General features: G+C 45.2%; 1 protein-coding gene across 2 annotated transcripts in view; it reads left to right on the top strand.

Moving 5' to 3' along the window:
- The window catches only part of FGF12 (fibroblast growth factor 12), a 217,179-nt gene that overhangs the window by 59,353 nt on the left and 133,018 nt on the right, over positions 1-24,808 (top strand). The window contains exon 1 of one of the 2 annotated variants that reach the window (XM_040074660.2): positions 20,122-20,224. The exons of the other annotated variant lie outside the window; for it this stretch is intronic. Within the exon in view, the coding sequence (XP_039930594.1) occupies positions 20,137-20,224 (88 nt within the window). The 5' untranslated portion in view covers positions 20,122-20,136. Of the gene's footprint in view, positions 1-20,121; positions 20,225-24,808 lie in introns of those variants that run through there. 2 annotated transcript variants of the gene reach the window in all.

The following is a 24,808-nucleotide window of genomic DNA, read 5'->3' on the forward strand; positions in this document are numbered from 1 at the left end:
GGGTGCTCTGGGTCAGTTTTATGCCCACCACCTGGTGTGCCAGACTGGCTTAGAGGTTTGGCTGGTCAGAGGTTAAACTCTTGCTCACATTTCAAGTGATGTAGAGCCTTGTGCCTGTGTTTGAGACTGTCTTAAACTGTATGGATGTAGCCAGTGTGTTTTGTCCCCACATTTTTGATTTAAATCTTTTTCTATCTTTCTCTTTAAATGCTCATTTACAGAGCTTCATATCACAGTTTTTACCAGTTCAAAAGTTATAATTAAGTCAGCCAGAAAAAGACGAGACCGAACACTCAACATATCTGAGATGGGATCAATTTAAGACAAAAAGATTTTAATGCTTTAGAAAGATTTGGGTTTCATCTGTCTCAGCCTGTGCCTTCCTCGCTGCCTGATGTGAATGCACTTGGAGCTGCTGTTGAAAGCACCCTCCCAGCATTATTGTGAAACCCGGAGTCAGTGCACACTGAGCTACACAGATAGAATTGTGAATTGGATTTTTTTTTCCTTCTGATGTTTTATGTCATTAAAAAATAGAATCGTACCTAATATCCTCAAATGGCAAATGTGTGAATCAGGAGCTTATAGATATGACATCTTGAGGATACTGCATTTCTTATGCAGCATTTAATCTGAAATACCATAAGAAAATCCTATATTATCTCCTCTCAGTATTTGCAAGCTGGGCTTTGAACAGAAATAGAGTTTTAGTAGAGGCAAATATCACTTCTCCAGGTAATCTGATCATTCCTTTCCTGTTACACCACATGCTCTGCAAATGCTTTTTTCTCACACGGTTTTTCTTAGTGGGAAATGTGAACATTTTTACATTTTTCCCCCGTCAGCCAAACTACTGTACTTCTTCCAAGCTGGGTGGGGGGAACCCAGGCCCACTGGCCTATTTTTATAGAGAATGTCATAATGAAAGGGGGATTGTGAGGTCCCTTGCACTCTGTCCAGCCTGACACGAGTCTTCCAACAGGAGCACAAGCGTTTGCTGGCAATGCTGGCAAACGGCTTCAGTTGCATGTTGACTGACTGAAGGCAAAACCAGACCTGTCCAGAAGGGCTTTGTGGTGAAGTTCAGTTGCCAAGCACCGATGTTTAGTGCCCTTTCAACCTCCTCAAGAAACGTAGGATGTTCGTGTGGGCAGATGGAGCACCAGTGCAAGCAGGGCTACTACAGCCTGCAGACCAACCTGAGTGAAAACAGCCTAGGACTGGATGTTAAGTTGGTGGTAAGAGTTTTACTTGGAGAACCTTTATTAGTACAGGGATGCAAATGTGCAAAGATTAAAATAGTTGTAAAGGCTCTCATTGTGCTGTGTGTTTTGGGACTTTTCTGGCAGGGTAGCTTCCATTATGATGAGATCTTAGAAGATTTAAGGAGAGGACTCCCGAAGAGCTCCCAGTGCCAGTCTCTGACCCTCATGACTTGCCCATGCCTGCTGCTCCACATGGGCAGAGCTGTGCTCCCTTTACAGGCCTTAGCCCTGTGTGCCACTGTTTGCAGGACAAGAGAAAGGGTGAATGGGTATTGTGTAAGAGTGCTGTGTGTTGTATTGCTGCTGGTTTTTGTCTTTACTAAGGCTTGTTCTAAACCCTCTTTGTCTAAAATCTTGCTGTCTGAGTCACCTAGACAGGCTCTATGAGAGCACATGTGATATAACCACTGTTAGAAGACGTCTTCTTTTATTATCCTTTGGTCCAGGTTTCATATAGTTCTCACTAATTCAGATCTGAATATGAATGCCTTTGTCTTCCCACAGCACTTCTGTGCAAGTTCTGTTATGCAAACTTGAGTTTAACTCTTTCTGTTGATTTGATCATCTTTCCCTGCTTACTATTGATTATCCACTTTGACCCTGCAAGAACTAAAGAGACTAGAAAAAAACAGGCTTCTAAGGGTGTATATTTCTTGAGTGAAAAACCACGGATAGCTTTTGTCTTTATAATTTTTTGTTTGTTTATTAGGACATTGTCAATATCTCTCCTCTCATGTCTCTGTGCCCCTAGAAATCCAGTCCAAGCTTGTTCTGTAAAATTGCCAGTCAGTTGCACAACAACACGTGCTTGTTCTTCTATAGAGAGGGAGTGTTTTGCCAAGAAAGGGCATCTGCTGGGCAAGGAGGACTTATTAATGTACAAGCACCTTCTGGCCTCTGTCCCTGCCTTCAGGGCTTGACGCAATGTCCTGAAGAAGTCAGGAGCAGCAAGGCTGGAAAAGGGCTCGGGACCTTCTAGCTCTCCTAGCTGGCTTTCTTATTCCTGGAGCAAAATGTTTGTCAGGCTCCTTTCCATCTCTGTGGTAATTGTATGTTTGTGCAGACATATCGGTATGGGGAAGGTCGTCACCTTAAGTGCATTCAGTCATTACATAAAAGACTGTCAATGAGGAGCTGTAACTACTCAGGAGTTTTAATTATGCCCTGACATGATGTTATTGTCCTGGCCTTGCACACTTCTGTGGGTGTATTTCTGAAGGAGGTGGCTTTTGTTGCTCCAAGCTGATGACTCCTCTCAAGAAGTTGTTCTCTCCGTCAAGGTGACATTCTGGAATGACAGTGGGACACGTCACTGAGGAGGAGGAGAAGTGCTCAACAAGAAACTGCAACTTCAATGTGATGTTTCCCCATATTGCCAGTCTTTTGCAAAGGGGAATGTTTATGATTCTCCAGGGTTTCCTGTGGCATCACTCCTAATAACCATCCTTTTAATCATGAAGAGAAGTTGTATCCTCTTAACAGCTATACCTTCAAACAGACTGAGAAAGGGCCTGTTTTGGCTCCCTGTCTTGTCCCAGGATGTCTCAGACCGCAGGTCAAGGAGAACTTGGCTGAACGATTTTTAATACCAGATTAATTGATATTAATTGTCCAGACATATTGGACAGATGGGGAATCTCAAACTGAGATACCCATGCTTTGACTATGCTATCAAGGATACTCAATGCTTCCAAAATATGTTGTTCCTTTGAGGTCTTCTGACCTCAGCTACAGGAGCATGAAAACACCTTTACATATTGGGTACTTTATTTAAAGATAAATGTAATGTAAATGAATCTTGCCCAGACTGTGCTCTTGCACGTCTGCTGCTTCACATTTGTAATTCATGCAGAGGCTGTAATGGAGGAATGAGCTGCTGGGCTGGATTTAAATGATGCCACAGATTTTTCATAGCACTACAAGAGGGTGATGCTTCTGGCATGTTTAGCTTTGGTGTCTGTTTTGGGGAGCCTCTGAGCAAAGGTGTCTGCTGTGGTTGGGGCAGGACTGATAATCAAGTTCTCTACAAGAGGCAGCAGCTTTTCCTCAGAACTGGAAGGCTGCAAGAAGCTTTCCTCTACCTCCCATTGTTTCCTGACAGTGTGGAAAAGGCTGATCCTCTGGTCTGGCACAGCACCTGGGTAGAGCAAGTGGGGTAGTCCAACTTGATGAAAATGTATTTAGTGACTTTCATCTATCTGTTGTAGGGACTGAAAGCAGCTACACTGGACAGACACAACTTAATCAGTGCTAAGCGTCAGCTGCACTACAGTGGTAACCTACTGGGTAGGGCATACCTGTAATAAATAAATAGGATAGATGAGGGAAGGTTTGTTGGTTGTATTTTTATAGCAACAGGCAGATATGAAAGACTTTGTCATTTAGGGACTGGAGGATTTCTTTGCACTTAGGTCTAAGTGAACGGAAATTTTCAACGCTGCAAGTGCAGCTGGATGAATAATTTTTAGTGAATAATATCTCAAGGCTTTCACTGCATTTGGGATTGACAGAAAACACATCACAATTTTAATTATTGGGAATGATTTGCTGAAATATTCAGGAGCTATTTTTGGTCCCTGCAGACTGTGCACGAAAAAGTTAGCTATTTAAAAGCCAGACTCTTGTCCCCCCCACCCCCCTTCCCATGCTACTGTCTGGTCTCCTTTCCCCATTTAAGCTTCCCAGAGCAGGGCAACAGGACTCCCTGCATCCTGGGTTGAGACTTAACACATAGGAACCTTAAAATAATAATAATAATAACAATTTGTTTGTATTATTCCTATTCTCATACTCAGCAGAGGGCATGAGAGAGATCAGGATGAGGGATGAGGTTGGTTTATTGGCTTCTTGAGGTGCTTGTGGAGCTGAGGGCTTTCCGGGTGACTGCAGGCAAAGAGGAGAACGGGGGCATTTGAAGAGGCAAGGAAAGAATTACAAAAAATATTATGTCTCTTCCTCTGCTGTGCTTTGAACAGCTTTGAAACAATCAAAACCTCAGGACTGGCCATCAACAATTTAGGCTGTTATCTGAACATTGTACTAGCAAGGATGTTGGGGTAATCCAGACTCCTAATGTGGGCAGCTGTTGGTGTAACCAGTTTCCTGAAACTGCTGGAAACAGCTACTTGCTCTCCTGACCCTCTTCCCCTCCTTCTACCTCCCCACAGGGTGGGACCCCACTGCTGAACCATAGGCCATCCCCATAGGACACGGCTGGCTGCCCACTACTGCAGGGGAGAGTTGGCTGGGGAGGGATGCAGACAGCGTGAAGAAAATAAGGGAGAAACAAGCTTCTTGTAGGGAGAAGGGTGGGAATAATTGAAATATAAATTTTCCTCCTCATCTGCGAAGAAAGCAAGGCAGCATTTTGAAAATGGAAAGGATAGGGATGAATAAAAATGTAATTTTCCTGAATAACTGAAATAGCAACCAGAAAGTGAGGAGAGGGAGATGAAGGTACGGATCACGCCGCTTTGCCTGGGCTTCTGTCAGCTGCTCTCTAAAATGCTTTGCTACCCTCTGGTGGCTTCCAGAGGAGCTGTGCAGTCTGGTTTCCATTCCTTGTTCAGTCCCTCTGCCAACTTTTTGAGCTGCGTTAAGGAACCCAGATCTGCTAGTGGAGGTTTATATTTTCTCTGATTTCAAAGCAGCAGTACAATAATAAAACGACAAAGCTGCTGTTTCATTGTTTTTATGTTGGATTTCCGGTTTGGGTTGGGTTGTTTTTTTATTTTCCTGTTGTTTGTATGCACTCCCTTTTGGTCTGCAATTATCATCACAAAGGTAGCTTGGTTGGGATGTTCAAATGAAAGAATAATAGCTTTCTATCTCGGTTCTCTGTGTAGTGGGGCTGTTCAGTGTTTGGGAGTGACACGGGTTTTGTAGTTCTGCAGAATGCAAACCCTTGTCCTCTACTTACCTGCAAAGGACACAAGTACCAGTGAAATCAGTAACAGCCAACCTCCCGTGATCTCCAGGAGGTCAGAAGAGGTTCTGCTCAGCCTCGTGCAGGGGCAGCGTTCAAACCTCCATCATCCTTCACTGTGCCTTCATCAGTCAGCAGCTTGTTTTCTCCCTTTTCTGCTTTCCCTGTTCTTTAATTGATTTTCCATTGTGGCTTCATAGCAGGGAAGCTGTAGGTAGGGATTTAAAGGGCAGTGGTTTGACAGATTATACAAGAAACTCCTCCCAGGTATTAATTCCCGGGTTATGGGGTCAGAGAGGCTCTTGTGATCTTTCAGTCTGACCTCCTGTGGAGTGCAAGTCACAGGACTGCCCTCAACTGACTCCTGCTTGAAGTGCAGTGCTGAATAAAGAAAACATCCCCTCTTGCTTTAAAACTTTCCCGTGATGGAAGGTTCAGCCTGTTAAATTGTTCCCATGCTTTATCACCCTCAACATTAAATACTTCTGAACTTTGCTTTGTTTAGTTTCAGTTCCCAGCTTTGGGTGTTTCGTTGCTTTGTGCATTTGGCAAGCCATGTGTTGCCAGAGCTCTGTGCTGTGGAGAGCTTGTGGTTTTGATAGAGTTGCCAACAAGGTGGAGCTCTTGGTTGTAAGAAGTGAAAAGTTGTTAATGTTATTGACTGGGTAAGTGGGGTGACTGGTATTGTGGGGTGGGATGTGAAATCACAAACCCATCACCCAGAAGGCACATGAGAAAAATAATACCAGGGCACGATAGGGAGTGTGTGTGCTTTTTCCTAGTGTTTGTCTGCACTGGATATTTCTAGTGTTTGCATACTTAAACACTTAGGGATGATTTATGAGGGTTTTCAAGTGAGATCTTATTGCAAAAGTCTTGCAGAGGTTGAATTTTATGAGAAATTTCTTGAATTACAAAAGCATTTGTTGTTTTGGGTGCATTTTTTTGTAAATCAGATGTGCTGAGGTCCTTTGGGATGCAGGCTGCTACATTCAGCACAATTGCTGTTAGCTTCTTATGCTGTTTCAATTTATGATATGTTTTATAAGCAGCTCCATCTATCTCACAACTGGCAGAGGTTTGGAGTGGAGAGCAGCCAGGGCCTTTTGTGCTGGATTAGCCTACAAAAGCCCTGAGAAGAGAGCATGACCACAAGCCTGGCAGGCAGTAAGCCCAGCTATAAGGCCATCCTAAAGGAAAACAGCTTTTTGTGGTTCAGATGGAGGAAAGAAAGGGATGCAGTAGATTTGGGTTACTTCAACCACAGAATACACTGTGACAGAAAATGACCAAACTTCTTCTGTGGCTTGACCTCCATCAAGAAAAACTTGCTGTTTTTAAAGCCATCCAAAACCCCACAGGAGATGGTGGGAAGTCAGTCAATGTGGAGGTGTGGGACAGACTTTTAGGTTTCAGTCTTGCCTCTTCTTGGCAGGACACTGAGCCCAGCACGTGGCACCAAGAGTCCTCAGTGCAAAGCCACTTGTAATACAGCTCCTTCCATGGCCTTGTGGGCTGCTTGTATGAGGCTCTGGGAGCTGCTTATTCCAGTCCTGCTGCAATATCCCTGCCTGTGAAGTGGGGACAGAAATGCCAACCTCAGCGTCTCTGCCAAGGCGGACTGTAAGGATTTGTTAACGTACACAGCTGTTGTGGGAACAGCTCTGCTGTTGATGTTCAGCATCCACAATCTATCTTCTGGCACTGATGCTTTCTAAACCAAAGAACTGTTTTGAGCTGATGCCAGTAGTCATGGGTATGTCTTACAAGATCTTCTGCAGCCAGATGCAAACTTGTTTGGGCTGTGTCTTGGGCTGGCTGGACTCAGTCTGCTTCAAGACTGCAGGCTGTGTAATTACACAGCTGATAAATCCAGTCTCCCAGCAGACCTCTATAGCCAAGTGTGGTGCTTTGCTGACACGGTCACAAGGCTTTGGGACTGGAGACAGTTTACATCCCTCCCTCTTAGGGAAACTTTTCACTTGACAATAAGAGTATGGACACTTGTAAAAATAAGAGCATGTGCTCCAGCCTTTGAAAGCACCGTACCCTCTTTCCAGGAAGACTAAGGGGATGGCATAGAGTGGCACGAAACTGAGAAAGCTTCAAGTGAAGTGTTTTACATTTTAAAATCACTTTTATTTTCAATGTCCATCTTGACCTTGTCAGACCACAGCTAGTTCTGGAGGAAGACAAGATGCAGACTCACAACCTCAAAGCCAGGCAGTAAGGGAGGTCACAAGGTATGTGTGTGAGCACCTGTGCAGTGACAGGAGATGATTTTCCTGCAGGGAATCATGAGTATTTCAGGAAATCAGTATTTCTGGCAGTTCAGTGAGAAAGCACTTTGCAAGCTGAGGAAGAGGGCATATCTGTGATCACTGGGACTTCCTGAAAGCTGTTTCTTCCCCAGCTGCCTGTATAAGGGAGCATCAATAACAGAGGTGTGAAAAAGTGGAGAAAGAAGCAAAAATCACCTCCAGTGAAAAATGATAAGGAAAGAGACAAAGGGAAAAGAGCCCTCCAAATCCTTAAAAACCCAGTCTTTTCCATCAGTTTTAGAAACAAAACTGGCTATGGTTAGGAAAGAGCATTCCCATCTACCAAATTCACTGGTGGGGTTTAGCTTCTTAGTACTGAAGGGAAAAATGCACTTTGGAAGCAACATTCCTCCCTGTTTTCCAGGGCACTGCACCCTCTGGCTGCAAGCGCATCAGGCAACTTTCCCAAAAAGGCACTTTGGGGATGTAGCCTACATCTCTGGAAGGAATTGAATGGGGAGTATGTCTCTGCTAATGAAAGCTGCAGCCAGAAATAAGAGTTCTGGAGGTTGAAAACTAGGTTAAAAGCAGCCAGCAACGGAAGGCAGCTGAAGATGGAGTGGGTTAAAGAGCTCTTGAGCATTAGATGGTGGATAGTTTTGCTTCACTCACAACTCCTGGGTAATGCAGTCCTGGCAGATTGACAGGGCTTCTGGGGTGAGTTGTCACAAGATGCTTCAGCTTGCTTGTTATTTTCCCTTAAATTTTTATTTTTAGTTGAATTCTCCCACTTAACACATACTACAGTGACCCCTACCGCTGCCAGCAGTCAAGGACCCATCTCAGTACAACCATTAAACTACGGGAAAGTATTGCCTGTAGTCTTAAAAACAGATAGTATCATTTATAACCCTTAAATATGCAGAAAGTCTGCTGCTAAACTCTACACCACCAAAGAGGAAAGCTCCTGTAAACTATTGTGATGCTTAGAATGTGGCTACGGTGTTTGTGTAAAGATTAAGAATCGGCCAAAGCCTTCAGAATAAACCTATTCTTCCTTTTCCAAGAAAGACTGGGGAAGCATGCTGACCAGTTGGACCTCACACATGGCAGAACTGCTGTACTTCACCACATTCAGAAACAGCATCCTTGTGCTCCTGCTTGGTCCCAGCCACCAGGACTCTCTCCTATTTTTTAAGAGCAGTTGTGGGGTAGGAAAATCCTGACAGAAATTAGAATATGAAAGGCGTTCAAGGCTACTGCCCTTAAGAAAGTGGACGGCAGCTGCTCTGTCTTCTGTAATGCCTTGTGATGTGTTAAGAGAAGAGCCTCGTGTGGTCTACACGCAGCATTTTGTGTCTGTGTTAACTACCCTGACCCTGGGCTGAACCACCACCTGCTTATTTGAGATCTCTTTTCAGCAGGATTTTTCTAGTGTGTAAAATCTTAACGGGGACATTAGGATCTTAACAGAACTTACAAAGAGATAGTGAGGAAATATGAAACTTGTAATATGGAAAAAAAGGAAGTTTGAGAAGTCGGAGTATCAGATGTAAATAGCAGGGTCTTCAGTGTAGTGCAGTGCAAACACAGCTGCTGTGTAGCAGGATGTTTTACCTGGGAACTGGGGCTTCCAGGTGTTCTGTGCTTGTTGGGAACTGTCCCCACTTCTGGTCTGGATAAACGGGCAAAGAGACAGCTCAGGTGCCCTGCCTGAGCCCAGGGGAGCTCTGCCAAGGGGCAGGGTGATGTGTGGAGGTGGCCAAGCACCAGGAGGGATCTCTGGATCTCCCTGTGAGTGATGCCTGCTCCTCTGCATGGCCAGTCTGACCCATGGCCACGCTGTGTCCAGTACACATCCATGGGCTCACGCAACGAAGTTCTTTACCCCAGCTGCTGGATTTAGTGATGCCTCAGGTCTGGGGAAAGGCAGCTGAGTTACTGCAGCTGTGTGGAGAGCCAGGAGTCCCACTTATGCACTCTTTCAGAAGTTATCTTTGACCATCTGTCCTCTGAGAGCATCACCCTGAGACAGATCCTTCTGCTTCCACCTGCCTGCCTTCGTGTAGTTGGCTGTTGACAGTAACCACCTTGGACATCTGTGGCCTCGCCTGAGAGCTCTCACTGTACACAGGGTGGTGACTGAGGGAGCAGGGTGAGGGGCAAGGCTTTTCTCTGCCCTGCCTCACTCACTTGCTGCAGTTCTGGGAGTGTAGCATATAAAAACAGGGGGGATTCTTGGGATCAGACTCTCCTTTCTGCAAAGCTGCACACTGTGCCGTACAGTTCTGCAGAGCTGAGCCAGAGTGCTTTTGTGCGCTGCTGAGCAGTGCTGGATTCCTTGTGGCTTCATTATGGCTTGACAGTGAGCACTGGGGAATGAAAAATAGATAATGTGGCTGCAACACTTGCTGTAACTCAGCAGGGAAAAAGAAAAGGCACCCCCTTGGGAACCTCCCTTCCCATTCCTCACAGCTTCCAGTGTCATGTGCTGCCTCACAGGATGCCTGGCACTGACCTCAGGAGCTCTGCTGAGGCTCTGCTGTCATGAAAAGCAGATAGCTAAATTTGTATTTTACAAGTGCACCTGTGAGACTTGAGCAATGACAAGTTGAGGCTGTGATAGAGGGAAGCAGTGGGAGGTCTCCCTGAGTGCGTTTGTTTTTCCTCAGAAAGCAACCACTGCTTCCCTCTCCCTTGCACAGAAGCCCCAATCCCGACCCAAGGACCTTCTGGAGATAGGCAGTGATTGCTCTATAGCAGGAAAATGTTGAGCTGTCATTCCCTGCTTCTGAGTCATCCTGCTAAATCTGTGCACCGCAGCTGGCTGAGAAGGGGAGTGGGAGATGGAAAATCCCCCTTGGGATCAGGATAACAGTCAAGGAACCAAAGTGGTGGAGAAAAAATAAGTCAGGCCTCTGTAGGGATTTGAATGTGGGGCTGGCCTTCAAGATACCTAGATAGAGCAAAGGGAATCCTCACTGCTGGGATGTAACATCTAAGGAGATTTTATGTGAACCTGAATGCTGCATGGTTGAGGTTGCTGCTGTGTTGGGGGTTTAAGCAAATGCCAGCTGCAAGGAAATAATTTTGTCAGTGGTCTGAGGATGTGGATGCATGACACATGAGAACTGGCTCAGAACAGCTGTGCTTGGATTGGACATTTTTCCTCATTGTAACTCCTGTTTCACTGCTGAGTTGCAGGATGCAGCTTTTTTAGGAACGGAGAGTGATGGCTGTGGTTCCACTCACTTGTGACCCCCCTGTTCCTGGTAGGATCATCTGTGCAGGGACAGAAATGATGTGTGGGGCTAAGGCAGCACTGGGGACTTGGGACAACTCAAGCCTGCAGTTGTGTTTTTTGGTTCTGCAACCAAAAATTTTGATGGGAATTCCTAAAATGTATTGCTGCCATTAGGTGACACTTGTTTAGATCATGTCTGTGGCTGTCCCAATGTAAACAGGCAGAGGGCTAATGCAGGTCTGGCTGGAGGTCAAACATGTCCTGTAGCAGAGCCAGTGCAGTGGCTCTGCCAGTAGCCTGGCACACAGCACACTGTGGTGACTTTTCTCAAGTAGCTAGCAAAGGCATCCTGGCTACATGCCATTCACAAGCCAAGGTGAGAATTAGAAAAGGTGTGTTTTAGTGACTCATAAATAGCATAGCACATGCTGACAGAGCAGCAGCTCAGCTTTATAATTTCAGCTTTGCATCCCAAAATGCCTGTTAGAAAAAAAAAAAAAAATTAAAAAAAAAAAAAATATATATATATATATATCAGTGCCCAAAGTGTATGGGCTGAATTCAGAGCTCCTGAGCAGTATCAGTTATAGCAGGTCAGAATCTGCCCCCAGCTCTCTAATATTATTGGAAAACCCTCTGCACCCACGCCTCTCTCCTCTAACCCTTCCTCAGTCCATTCTGTGGCTGCAGTTACAGCTTTAGCTTGTGCTGAGCTGCATTTTGTGCTGTGCCAGGTCCATCACACGTGCCGTGTGTGTGGTCCGGGTTTTGACCTTTGCCTGTGCGAAGTAGACGATCGTTGCAGTGCTTGACCTTCAAGGCCTCAGGTAATGCCTGATAAAGAAATGCCTGGCTGATTTATCTGCTCACACACAGAAGCATTTTCCTCCTGTATTTTACTCCTCTTGAAATTCCACCCATTGGTCATCCATCTTTTGTGATTTCCTCTTTCTTGATGTGCTCCACAGCAACAGTCACATAATAGTGCTTCATCTTTGACTTGAGCCCTTCTTATTCCTCCCTATTTTGCCAGATTATGCATGTTTTGGAATGGGATTTGCTAGAATTTTTATTCCATCTTAAGTGAAATAACTTCAGCTGCTGAGGAAAGTAGGATTTTTACTTTCTCATAATGGAGCAGAGTTCTCCAGCGACTGATAATCACTCTGAGCTGCCTGTGGGCTGGCACTGCTGTGTTTTCAGCAAAAACAGGGTAAGACCATTACTGAGAATGTCACACCTCTGCAATGATTCTTGTCCCTGGGAGCGAGACATGTTACCTGTCACTGGTGTGGTTATTGCAAACTGGTGTTACTAACTTTTAGAAGATTTGGGGCCTTTCTTAAATCCCTGAGCCATTATATAAGAATAATAACTTGGCATATTTAGATTTCCTGGTTCTAATGCCTGCAGAGAAAAGCTAACAATAGAAACCTTCAAAGATGCTGGACCACAAGTCAAATGCAAAAACAGAACCCAAAATGTGTTAGGTTTGGATTTTCTCTTAGAGAAGAAGGTGGAGAATGTGGTTCTGCCTTGTAGCTGTCAGGATCTGAGCCTGGTCCAATAAACTGCCTTCACCATTTGCCCTGAAACTATGAATAGCAAAAGGTCTTCTCTATCCCCTGCAGCTGGTGTGTGGTACGTGTATATCCATGTGCAGGGGGCTGCAGAGCAGTGGGGGGCTCGTGGCCTAATGGGGAATGAGTCAAGTTCGTCTCTGTTCACACCACTGTCGGCCAAACACTCCTGGTATTCCTCAGCTGACTGACTTTGTTTGAGAATCTCACAAAAATGTTTTCTTTTGATAAGGTCAAAGCCTTTCCTTGCAATTTTATTGTCATAATATTGCCAAAACACTTCAGCAAAGTTGAGATACTTTAAAAAAATATCATTCTAAGGAAAATAACATGTTAATTTTTTATTTTATTGTTTTACTACTGCCCCAAAGAAATAGCATGCTCTGAGAAAGAGATTTTGTATTTTTCTTAGCTGTCTTGCATTCTGGTGAGGACTATACTACATGAGTCTCAGAAAAGGAATTTTTCCAGACAAAAAGTCTTCTTAACTTAAGTTACCTTTACACCTGAAAAAAAATGTACCCAGTAGAAAGCCCTCTCCTAACAACCCAGAATTTCAAGGGTGGCTCTTTTAAAGGTTTTGTAAATCCCATCTTCAAATCTCTTGAAACATTAATTTTCTTTTACCTACACAGACTCTTTATAAGTGCCTTGTAGTATTATTATTTAATACCTCGATTTTGTAATTTTCTTCCTTTCAGAACCAGCAGGGACAAGTCTGTGTGCCGGTCTGATAAAGACCCTTAGCTGTGCTACATTGCAGGTGCTGGGAATTTCACGTTCCAGAATAGTGGTCTTCCCAGAGAAATCTGTTTCAGATATGTCCCTATGCACTCTTCAGCCGTGGTGGCCGCTTAATGAATGAGGGTCTGAACTGTGGTGTTCTGATAGTGGCTTTTCTGTCATTGGAGCAGCTGTGAATTGGAGCAGAAAGCATTTCTTGTACCATCATTCCCAAGGCAGACAGGCAAGTACTTGCTTGTCTTGATGAGGCTGTGCCACATGTGTTGTATTAGCATGCCAGAATAAATGCACTTCAGGTCTAGACAACAGTAAAAGGCTCTGTAAGTGTCACTAGAAGTAGGCAGATGGGGAGGCTCGTGCTTCCACAGATGATGCTCCCAGCCTCAGATGCCCTCTGAACATTAGGAGTGAGTTTGTTGGAGGGGAAGGGGAGATGTCTTCTTGCTTGGTTGGTCTGTTGTACTTTTACCCTCAGAAAATCCCCTTTATTCAGCCTGACAACTTTTCCCTGTGAGGTGGATGGATTGGTCACACCCCCAGATGAGGAAAGCAGCCTGCCGATTGTTCCGTGTTTCACGCAGGGAACTGGGGGGAAAGCCAAGAGCACATCCTGAATTTGGGAGCTGCACCTGTTTCGGCTCTGGCTTTGCCTTGGTGGCTCCTGCTGAAAGCAGAGGAGCCAAGGGGCTGTCTGTGGGCAGAGCCCAGGAGCTCTGCTGGCCAGCAGGCTGGCTTCCTGCCCACTCCAAAACCCTGGCTCAACTGTGATCTGCTGCCCTCAAAACTGGGGTCATGCCTCAGGCAAAGCCATCATTACCTACCTTGGATTAATAACCTTAATTACTGGAGCCCTGTGGGTCAGATCTTCCCTGTGCTGGCTGAATTACAGCCTTTAATCTGCTTTCCTCTCTCATAGCCTCTGAGCCTGGAGGGATTGGCAGGCAGGGGAGATCTTCTGCCTTCCAGCATCTTTTCCCTAGGAAGGGCTGCAGATGTGAAACAGCAACCACAGCTGGCAGGGGACTTGAAGCCACCAAAGAGGTGCACCTAGAAGGTGCTTCTGCAGCTCTCAGGTTCAAAGGACAAATGTGGCAACATTTGAAGTTTGCCATGAACTACATCTGCAAAAAATCATAGCAGCCATCGTGGCAGTGAGGTTTGGTCATCTGGGTAAGGGGTGCATGGCTCTTGTGGGGGAACATCCCCCCAGATTCCTTAATCTTCCCTGAGCAACTGGGTAAAGTTGAGGCAGAAGTCTGGATTTCTAAGATGCTTCCTCACTGGGTGTTTCCCATAAAGAAAAAAAAGGGCAATTCTAATCAGTGGGAAAATTTCCAGTGGAGAGGGACTGAGCTGTGCAGTCCAGGGCATGCTCCTAAACGATCTTGAGGAGTGAGGGGATGAAAAAGAGACAAAATTTTTGGACTAAGAGAAACAGACGTGGACACAAAAGAGCTGCAGAAGGAGCATCTGCTGAACTAACAACAGTATAAACTGGGGAGGAGTGCAGGGTAATGCACCCATTGCTGAAACCCAAATATATGGGGGTGTGTGTGTATATATAAATATTCTATATATATAAAAAATTATGGTCTCTCAGGGTAAGGGGTGCTACTGGGGTCCATTTCCTCACTGGAAACTGATGACGGAGAAAATGTGAATCTCTCTGGAAGTGCTAGCTCAGCAGATGCAAGCAGAAATTATTGGAAAAGGTACAGAAAGCAAATAGGAGCTATCATCCTGCTTTGCTAGAAATCCCTGGAGCACTTGCACCTTGAGTACTGTGTGCAGCTCCAGTTATCCTGTCTCAGAAAAGATGTGATAGAACTGGAAAGGCACAGGAAACAGCGACAGGGTCAGTGGAGCGTGAAGAGTAGGTGCTGCCCAGGGAATGATGGAACAGATTAGGCATTTTCAGGTGCCTTCAGAAATGAAACAATAGAGAAAAGAAATATGACAGATGTGTATAAAACCATGACTGTTATGGAGAACATAAAATTAGCATTTCACAATATAATCTTAAAATGCTCACCTTATAAGTTAAGGTGAGCATTAAATGGAGCTATTGAGAAGGAGTTTTAAACTAATAAAAGCTTTTCCCTGCCACATGATTAATCCTTGCCAAAAGATAGTGAAGAGGTCAATGGTATTACTGGTTTCCAAAAATGAGTATAAAAATTTGCTGGGGAGAAATCCATCAAGGGTTCCTAAACACATTGTGAGACATCCCGTAGATGAGGGCATCTGCTGGGCCCTGGAAGTGGGTGGAAGGAACAGTGTCTGTCTGCCTCTTTCTCCAGAGTATGTGTTCTGAGCTGCTCATGCTACTGCCAAAATATTTGGAGATGCCCTAGAAGTTCAGGTTTTGAGGAGATGTCACTGTACTGAAAAATATTCAGAACAAGCACTTCTCCTTAATTCACACTGGAGACATTTGATACACGAAGTCTTCTTTACATGTAATATTAGATTTCTTCTTAATGTTAAGAAATTCAGCTCCTGAGTGCTCATTACTATAAGCTTTTTATGTGTTTGAGGATAAACCAATTAAATGATCAAGGCTATGGGATATCTTTTCTTTTGCTCTGGAAGCTGCTTTGGTGAGCTCAGAGGGTCTGAGATTTTACCAAGTCAGTCCCTCTAGCAGGACCTGGAGTCAGTGGTTTCTGTTCACTCTTGTTCAGAAAGGCAACAAAGAAATTATTCTTTCTTGTCTGATGTACAAAATCAAGCTGCCTTTTTTTTTTTTTTTTTTTTTTTTTTTTCATCCTGTCTCACCTTCTATTTGCTCTCAGAAGGCGTGTGGTATACTTTATCCATAGTAGTGTTTCCAGCAGAACCTTTGCCTTATAATGAGTGCAATTTTATACTGATCAGGAAGAGGCTAATCCTCTAATTAAATCATCAGAATGAGGACTGACAGATGATTCCCTACATGTCCACAAATTTATTGTGTGACCTTCAGCAAACCCCTCAGCTTTGTGCTGCAGTTCCCGCTGTCTCTGGTTGTGATTGTGCTGTGCTTTGGTGGAGCTGGGTGCAGTAAGAGCTGTACGTGGCTGGTACGTCCCTGAAGCAGACGTCGCTGCCCCTCCTTGTCAGCAGTGCTCTGCTTCATAAAGAAGGGGAAAAGGGTAAGCAGAAATAGCCAGAGAGCACAATGGTGATTGTGGCTTTCACTGAAAAGGGCTGTAGGTTTTGGCCCATAGATTTTGCTTAAACAGCTCTTGCAAGGAGAGGTGTTGTGGAGTGGTCTCTGCCATCCAGTGAAGAATGTACAATCACTGATCACATATGGATCCATGGAGTGAGCTCCAAGAAATGAGCACCAAGTGCAAGGAGTTCTGTATATTTACAGAGAGAGGGACGAGGGACAAGGTCCAAGCTCTGCATCAGCACCAGCTCAGACAAAGCTCTTAAGGTTAATGGGCCCTTTCTCATCATATCCGCCTGTGTTTGACCAGAAAATACAACAAGGGCAGGGACATGCAAAAAAAAACCCAAAACAACCCAAACCAATCAACCGGAAATAACACACCTGCACAAGCTGTTTGTCCGTGTACCCATCACAATGTTCAAAGAGCTACCAGTCAGTATGGATGAAAACAGAACAGCATAGACCCAGCACATTGAAAGATTATTACTGCCTTTGTATGAATGCAAGGAAATTACCTTTCCTGGCTATTCTCTTCTTGCAGCTTTTGTAGATTTTCTTTCTTTTTTGGCTTTTGTAACTGGTGAACTCATACATATTATGCTATTTTAATACCTAGCAAAGAGCCTTGTCGGTTAAATCACCTTATTTTTCTCTGATCAGAGTGCAGTACATTCCTCTTTTTAGTAGAAGGTATTAATTTAAATTCCATAATCCTAAACATATTCTCATTACTGTTCAGTGCTTCAGAAGGCCAATGGCATTTTAATTTAATAAGGGAGAAACACACATGACACTGTGTTCCCTGTAAATGTCTTCTGACCTCAATGAGGCTTTCACAGCTTTCTTTGTGTTCCAGCAACTGCAATCCCTGCTTTTGTTCAAGCATACTATCATTTCTAATAACTGTATTCCACCAGTGGCTAAAAATTTAAATATCTGTAGCGTTTTCATGGTAAATTTTGAGATGTTATTTGCATTGTTATTTAGCAGCGCAAGCTCATCAATGGAGCCATAGTGAGATTTATGCACCACCGTGTCTCACTGAAATATTGTTTGGGTACATGCTGTCCCTCTGCACTGAAATAAATTTTATTTTGGTTTACCTTGTTTTCAGATTAACACATCTAGCAATGTCTCAATTTATGTCAGCGCCATTTATCTTTTCATATTTTTTTAAGCTTTGTTTACTGGGCTAAGATTTACCTAATTGGGTACATGATATTACTGAGTATTTTGTGGCATGTAAACACTTGAGTCATATGCATCACAGTTCTTCCTTTACCATTTTTATGCCTCCATTTTGCTGTCTAAACTTACTTAAATCTACTCAGTTTGAAAGAGCACGTGCTTGTTGCAGGCCCTTCTTTGGAAATGTCAGGTAATACTCACTCTCTTCACTGATCTGAGTCTGCCTTCCTTTCCTCTCATGTGAGTCAGGAACTGGCCCCTTAGAGTGTGCTCACAAAGGGTGGAATATCAGACTTGCTGTAAAGTGATGGAAACTCCCCAAAGAAATGGGGATTGTTTTATTCATGGTTTTATGGGGGGTTTTGAGTAGATTTTCCAGGAATACCTGCATTAGTTTAATGAACAGTTAGTTCAAAATTCAGCTACTTGTTGCATTTTTACATTTTATTCTTACAAACATCTGTATCGTGTCTAAGACACTTGCCCTTGCATGTTCATGGGATAAATCTGCTCATTCCCATGCTAGCTTGATATTTATGACATCTGAGTGCAACTCTTCCCTCATACCTAGTGCTGCACTTCAGTCCTGGCATCTCTAAATGAAAGCCCCTCATTTACAGCACCATGTTGGCTGCTAAGCAAGGAGGGCACCTTGACTTTGGATCTCACTGTTCTGTCCTTGATTGGCCATATCCAAAATTGTTCTCATCTCAAACATGCTGCTGAAGCATTTGCAGAAAGAGGACTATTATTTTTTTGTGCTATTACCAAAGCACTGGAGAAGCACCAGTTCTGTTTTGGGGCTTTACTGTGCAAACTACTTCTGGCCTTGCTCCAGCAGGGCTACAGGCTTGCTCTATAATGATCAGGTGTAGCAGAGGACTGAAGGACAGCTCTGGGTGAAGGGGAGAGGTAACAGCTGTAGTCTCAGTTTGGTATCTGCCCTGACATGGCACCATAGTCTTTCATGATGGCTGTGGAGTAGGAATTGCTGAGGAGTGTGATGAAGCAATGATCCTAGGTAACAGGGGACATGGAGAAGGGAAGTTTCATTTAGCTTTTTGTTATGACTTGGTGCATGTGCAAGGTCCTGTCTAAAATAGCTTATAAATTAAGTCAGAGTGATGATTTTTAAGCCTAAGTCACAGCAGACAACAAAAACTGAGTTTAGCACGAATCCCAGAGATGTTAGTAATGTCTTCCATCCTTCTAACAGTCCTGAACTGTACTCTACTGGCTTTGCTTCTGGATAAGTGCTATTTTCAGCATGTGAAGTAGAGTTGACTGGAAAATAAGAGCTACCCTTTCATGAAACATTTAGCATTTTAACTGGTTTTTTCTCCTCTTTTCTATTTAAGAGTAAAACTGAACTGTGGAGTATTTATTAAGGGCATGAAAGACTCCAGAAGCTCTCAAAAGTATTAGTTTTGCCACACATGCTTGATAGAGTCTCACACTTAAACAGCATCTCTTTTATTATGCCTGGTTTATGTGCCTTAGTAATCTGATCTAGATGTTAACATCTAAGTCTTTAATCCCACTCTTGCATCCCACTGAAGTGCTGGTCAGAAGCCTGTTACATCCTAGAGTGTATTTTTCTCTGAATAAATGTCCATCTCATGACCTGGTCACTTCTTCCAGATATTAGGAAAAACAAAAGCAGAGAAGGCTTTGAAAGGTGGTGTGTGTGTAGGTAACCCCGCTTGAGCACAAAGTAATTCAGTTAGAAATTCACCCTTGTGCTGGGCTCCTATTTGTCCCAGAGGGAGCTTCTTTTTAGTACACTATTAGAGTTTACTCAGGTGAAAGAGTTCTTTGAACGGCTTTTGTATATGATAGTACTGTTTTGTTGAAGGAGTTTTTCTGTGCTCCTGTGCTTTCCAGCCTTGTGTTGTGGGTTTTGTGTAATTTCATCAATTGGAAGCAGTTCTAAGGAGAGCATCTTTCCCTAACCATCTTGCATGTGAAATATGTGCCCTTCCTTTCTCTGTGCAGCGCCAACACTGAGACAGACTTGAGTCTGCAGTGCTGTAATGGTGATAGTTTAAAAATGGGTAAAAAAGAAGGTACCTTGAGTTTCAACGGAGCGCCCTTTGCATGAGGCTGGTGCCTTGGGGCAGGCGGAGGCTCCCTCGTTTACAGCGTGTTCACCAAGGAGCACCCCAGTCTGGGCACTCGCACCCACCGGTGATTTAGGACCACAGCTGTCTCTTCTCCCCGGCCACGTTGCCGGTCCCGTGGTTGCATCCCCGGGAGCCCCGGGAGGGTCGCGCTCGGTGTCCCCGCCCGCGGTACCTTCTGTCGCCGGGGCACCCGCGGGTACCGACCCTGCCCGGGCGCACGGCGGCCCCGGCGCTGGTGGGGCGGGCGGCGGGGCTGTCTCCTCCCTCCTCCCTTCCTCCCTCCCCGCCGGCATTCGCAGAACTTGAGCGCGGCGGGCCCGTGCCCCCGGCGGCGGGGGGAAGCGGCCGAGCCCCGGCGGCGGGGGCCGTGCCGGCAGGGGGCAGGGCCGGGAGCCGGCCGCGCGTGTTTCTAGGGCTTGACGTCCTTCCAGCCAGCCCGCCCCGCTTCCCGGCACGGCCGGCCCTCCGCCGGCGGACAAGTCCCGAGAAGTGGCGGCGGGGCCCCCCTCCCTCCCCCGGGCGCGGCGGGGCCGTGCGATGGGCCGGGAAGTTTGGCGGCGAGGGGGCCCGGCGCCCCGCCGCTGAGAGCCGGCCGCTCCGGGGCCGGTCCCTTTTCCGAGGAGCGGGACGGCGCCACAAAGTGAAATCCATGAGGATTCTCGGGCTTCTCCTGGAGAAAGGCTCGCATATGCTGCAGTGTCTCTGTGGAAGGCGCCTGAGATCCAGCCACAGCCCAGGTGGGGAGCGCGCGTCCTTGTCCCCGCCGCCCTCGCCTCCCCGCCCGGGCGCCGCTCGGCCCGGGCTGGCCCCGTTTCCTCGCCGGCCTCTCCCGCGCCTCCGCCTCGCCGGCGCTGAGCGCAGGTGGCCGGGATGGGCCGGGCGCTGTCCGCGGTGCTGACCCCGCCGCGCATCCCCGGGACCGAGTCCCCGTTAATTCGGCGTTCCCCACGCCCGGCTCCTCTCCGCCCTCAGCGTCTCCGCCCGCTGGATTCCCAACCCGGCCGCCCTCTTCCCGAGGCCTGGCCCCGACCCCACCCTGTGCTTAATCGCGCCTGGAGCCCCCACCCACACAGAACTCCCACGTGTATCCTTTGTCCTCACAGTGATTCCTACCTCACAAGTGACCATCATTATTGTTCCCTATCCTACCTGCAGCCCACTCAGGTCCTTTTTCTTCTTATAGGACCCCTGTATTTCTCATCCCGCTTGGAACCCCCAGCCGTGCCTTCCATTGCCAGCTGGCCAATATGGGGATAACCTTCCCCAGAGTGCCAATGGCTCTACAGAGCTCTAGGGTTGGCCTCAATGGAAGAGCTCTCTGTACTTTGTGCTTCTGGTACTAGCAGTGTTGCAGTGGTTTTCTCGTGGAGGGTGTTGAATGACTTTTTGATTGGGGATGTACTTAGAAACAAAGAAAAGTCCCTGCTTGCTCCTGATGGGGGGGCTTGAGGAGACTCCCAACTCCACTCTCAGCTCCTAGTCTGTTGGGGAGAGAGCATTTCACTAGGATGGGAAGAAAGTGCAGTGGGGTGAATTTCTGAATGGTATTTGTGATCCTAAACACTTCCCCTGAACACTTTTTGAAACGGGGGAATAAGTGCATGAGTGCCTTGGTTTGGTGCGGTTCTAACCCTGAGTTTTAGGATGATCTTGTTGAAGCTTTTAAAGTGGTGTTTCTACAATTTCTTCTCTGCTACATCTGTTCCTTCGATGAATGTGACTTTCCCTCTCTAGAACACTGGGTAAATGCCTACGGAATGAAATCCTGTGTTACTTTTGTTATTGTTAAGATCCGTAGAAGCTACTAATTGGATGCTTATGAAGATATCTTTTGGAGTATTCTTTCCTAATGCTTGTGTTGGGTTTTTTCAGGCGATCTTGGTCCTAGAAGAGAAAAATGTCCACAGCTCCAGTGCAAATGCTCGGTGTTTCTCTTCTCTTGAAGAGAAAGGCTTTTCTTAGGGGAGCACTGTTGTTGAGGTAGCCTGGATTCCCTTATGGCCTTGCTAAGGAAAAGCTGTTAATGGTTATTGCCACCTGTTTATGCCTCAGTAGCCTCTTCCTTCCCGTGGTACTCTTATGTGCCAGTTGCTGTCTGTGACAAGTTCATGGCAATGGGAGAATGTTCAGGAGAGAAATCTGGGTCCTATTCAAAGCATGTTCTGCCCTGCTTTGAAGAACAAAGTGATAAATAAATAGAATAAATTGTGACTGCACTGAAAAGACACTAGTCTTTTCAGTGAAAAGCTATAATGGAGTTTATACCGTAGTGCTATGTGTGATTGCTTGTTTTGTGTCTTTTGGAAACCTGGAGCAGTAAAGAGAACAATAAGCTACAGGTAAAGGTGGGGTGGTGCTCAGGCCATGAAGGATGCTAGGCTCTAACTTTAGTGAACTAGAAGTCAATGATTCCTAATAGTCTCTTGGCTGAGCTGGTTTGGCTTTACAGGTGGATCCTGTGCTGGAGTGTGTCTGATGCATATGTGGTGCCTGAATCTTCTCTTACTTCCCCCATTCTGATGAATGATGCTGAACATTGCATAGCCTTTGTATTTCCTGATGTTGTGCTGTGAGGAGACAGTCTATGGGAATGATCTGTTGTTGTCTTCAACTGAGCTTATTTTCCAGGTACTAGCCCCATGCCACCATGAGCCTCACCACTGCAGATGGGGTCTGTTGCTTTGCATCAGGATGCTAAAATACAGTACTCCTTGGCTGCCTTTTTTTTCATTTTCCAATAAGATTGGGGTTTATGTTCTTGAAAACTGTGCAATAAAAATGAAAGCTTTCACCTATGAAAGGATCACTGTGGGGTGGGCCTGCTGGAGGATAAATCTCCTTGCTACCACTTCAAAAGGTGAGCATGCCCCAGGACACTCTGGCAACAACCCTAAAGGTGTAGTGCTGTGCCCAGCATGGCACTGTGGGGCCAAGCCGGTCAGAGATGTAAACCAGCAAAAGGATTATAAAATTATGGGAGTGGAAGGACAGTAGAAACATGGACTACAACAGCAGTGTCACAGAGTGATGTGAGCTACTTACGTGTCCTTGATCCTCTGATCTGAAGTTACTCTGACAGGTTGACCAAGCCTTTTGCCTTCCTCATATTTATGTTTTCTTTAATGCCAACAACTCATAAGGATGTCAGCACACGTTTAAAGTCAGATTCACATTTGAGTGTTGTGCTGACTCAGAGCCTTAGACCACTCCTGATTCTGACAAGAGCTAATGCATGATGCTTCAAAGAGAAAGTGTGAAATATTGAAGGTAGTTGTATAGTACTGTATAGCTCTATTGTGACGTTAGCAAAAATATTAGCAAGATTTTTTGATTGTTATGCAAAGACCTCTCACCTCATTACTTTAGCTAACTCTAGCCTGTTGTTTTCTTATGCTCCACTTCTGAGGTGTGCAGACCTTGTCTTAGGGGCAGGCTGTGGTTGTTTGAGCAACACTTTGCAAAATGGGGCTTGATGGGTCTCCAAGCCACCACAAAAGTGCAAGTAATTCATAGCAATGCAGAGTGAGATTTATCCTCTTCCTTTGTGAATTTCTTTACAGATATTTTAGCACAGCAACATCCTGTATCATCTTTATGTACTTCATTTTTTATCTTAGTTTCAGAGTTTGCAAGCTGACTGTATTGCATGTGCAGAGATACTTTCCATTGTGATGGTCTAACCATAGTTCATTTTGTTAAGTGTTTTGTTATTCGATTATATTCTCTGCTAACACTTTTCCTCTTTGCTTAGGATATGTGGTTTGCCAGTCCAGGTCTTTTTTTTTTTTTTTTTTTTGCTTTTGGCTTCCTAGACAAAATCATGAAACAGTTAGCTACTACACTGATAAGTTCAAGGTAAACATTAAATAATGACTGCATTTTTGTTGTTGCTGTGAACAGAGTTATGAAAAACTATTTTGGGTGACCTGTACCTGGTTTGCAAGCAGTTTGATGTAAAAGGCCCTGTACCCATAGACTGCATAATAGCAGCATGGAGATTTCTGCCAGTGAGTGTGTTTCAGTCTTCCTCCATAAGAATTTCTAACTTGGCTCTATGAGTGGTTCTGTCTCATGCCTGTGCCCCCCTTGGCTTCTGTACAGACTCTCCTGTGGGATGCATCATTGCTAACACCACAGATACTTCTCACATCAAGCAGCAATGCATTTTCAGCTTTATTTTCAGTAGTAGAAGTTTGGTTGTATCTAGAGACTAATCTATTCTCAAACATTCATAAGAGTACTTCTCGGTTTAAGTCCCTATTTTGCAAATTGATGCCTTCAGTACAAATTAAGCAGATATTGAAAGTAAATCCTGAACTTGGCTTCCATGGGAGTCTCACACTGGTGAAATTTGGAGATGCTCCTGGAAATACACTGATTGATGCTGGCTTTATGGCAAATTAAAATGATGTCTGGCACAGTAAGTCTTCATATTTCTCCAGGCCTTACAATACTAAGTTTGATATCTGGGGCAATGGAAACAAGCATTCTGTCTAAGTAGGCAGGGTCAGGCTGTGACTCTGCCATTAGCCAGGCTGTTGCTGCCTGTATACATCTTTGCATTTTCCCTGAGACTATTTGGGGCACTGTCATAACGTGTCTGCACGTGCAAGACATCTGCAGATGCAAATGGAATCACGTACATAGGAGGTACAATTGCATATTCAGGAATAGCATTTGGCTTATGAGCGGAACAGGCACTCCTTTGTTTGCTTGTGCAGTCATCTATGCATCCATCTACATTTTATTTACATACACTAGTTCTTGAAAATTTTCCCACTGCTGTTTATTCAGGTAAACAGCAAGTTACAGTGTACAGCAAATACTGCACAGTTCAGCTTCAGATTACTGGAAGCAACAACTCTCTGTATGGAAGCGACAGATAGTGAAACCTGCAGTTCCTTGCTGAGTTCAGGGAGCACAGAGAGGCTTTGATCTGTGGCAGCTCAGAGTGTGGATGTGCATTGCTGGTGGGAGAAGGGAACGGTGGCTTAGTGGTGCTGAGCTGGAGCTGAGAGCACTGGGATGTGACTGGGAGTCATTAGTACATTTTCCTTCCCCCACCAGGTGTCTTGCCCACCATTCTCTGCCACTGTTATGGCACATATTTTGTTCAGGCTCCCTCTTCCCGCTTTGTGTTTTTGGAAAAATAACACTTGCTGACCAGTGGAAGTGAAGTACCTGTGCTGTTCTAGGATAATGCCTATTGTTGACACTCATATGCTGTTGGAAAGAATACCTTTGTCTGATTTAGTTTAATTCAGCTGGGAAATGAATTAAAGAAAACTCTAAAAAATCTTTTTTATTATAACAGGAGCACT

This window comes from Hirundo rustica, chromosome 10 (assembly GCF_015227805.2).
Source record: "Hirundo rustica isolate bHirRus1 chromosome 10, bHirRus1.pri.v3, whole genome shotgun sequence".
Classification (NCBI taxonomy): Eukaryota; Metazoa; Chordata; class Aves; order Passeriformes; family Hirundinidae; genus Hirundo; species Hirundo rustica.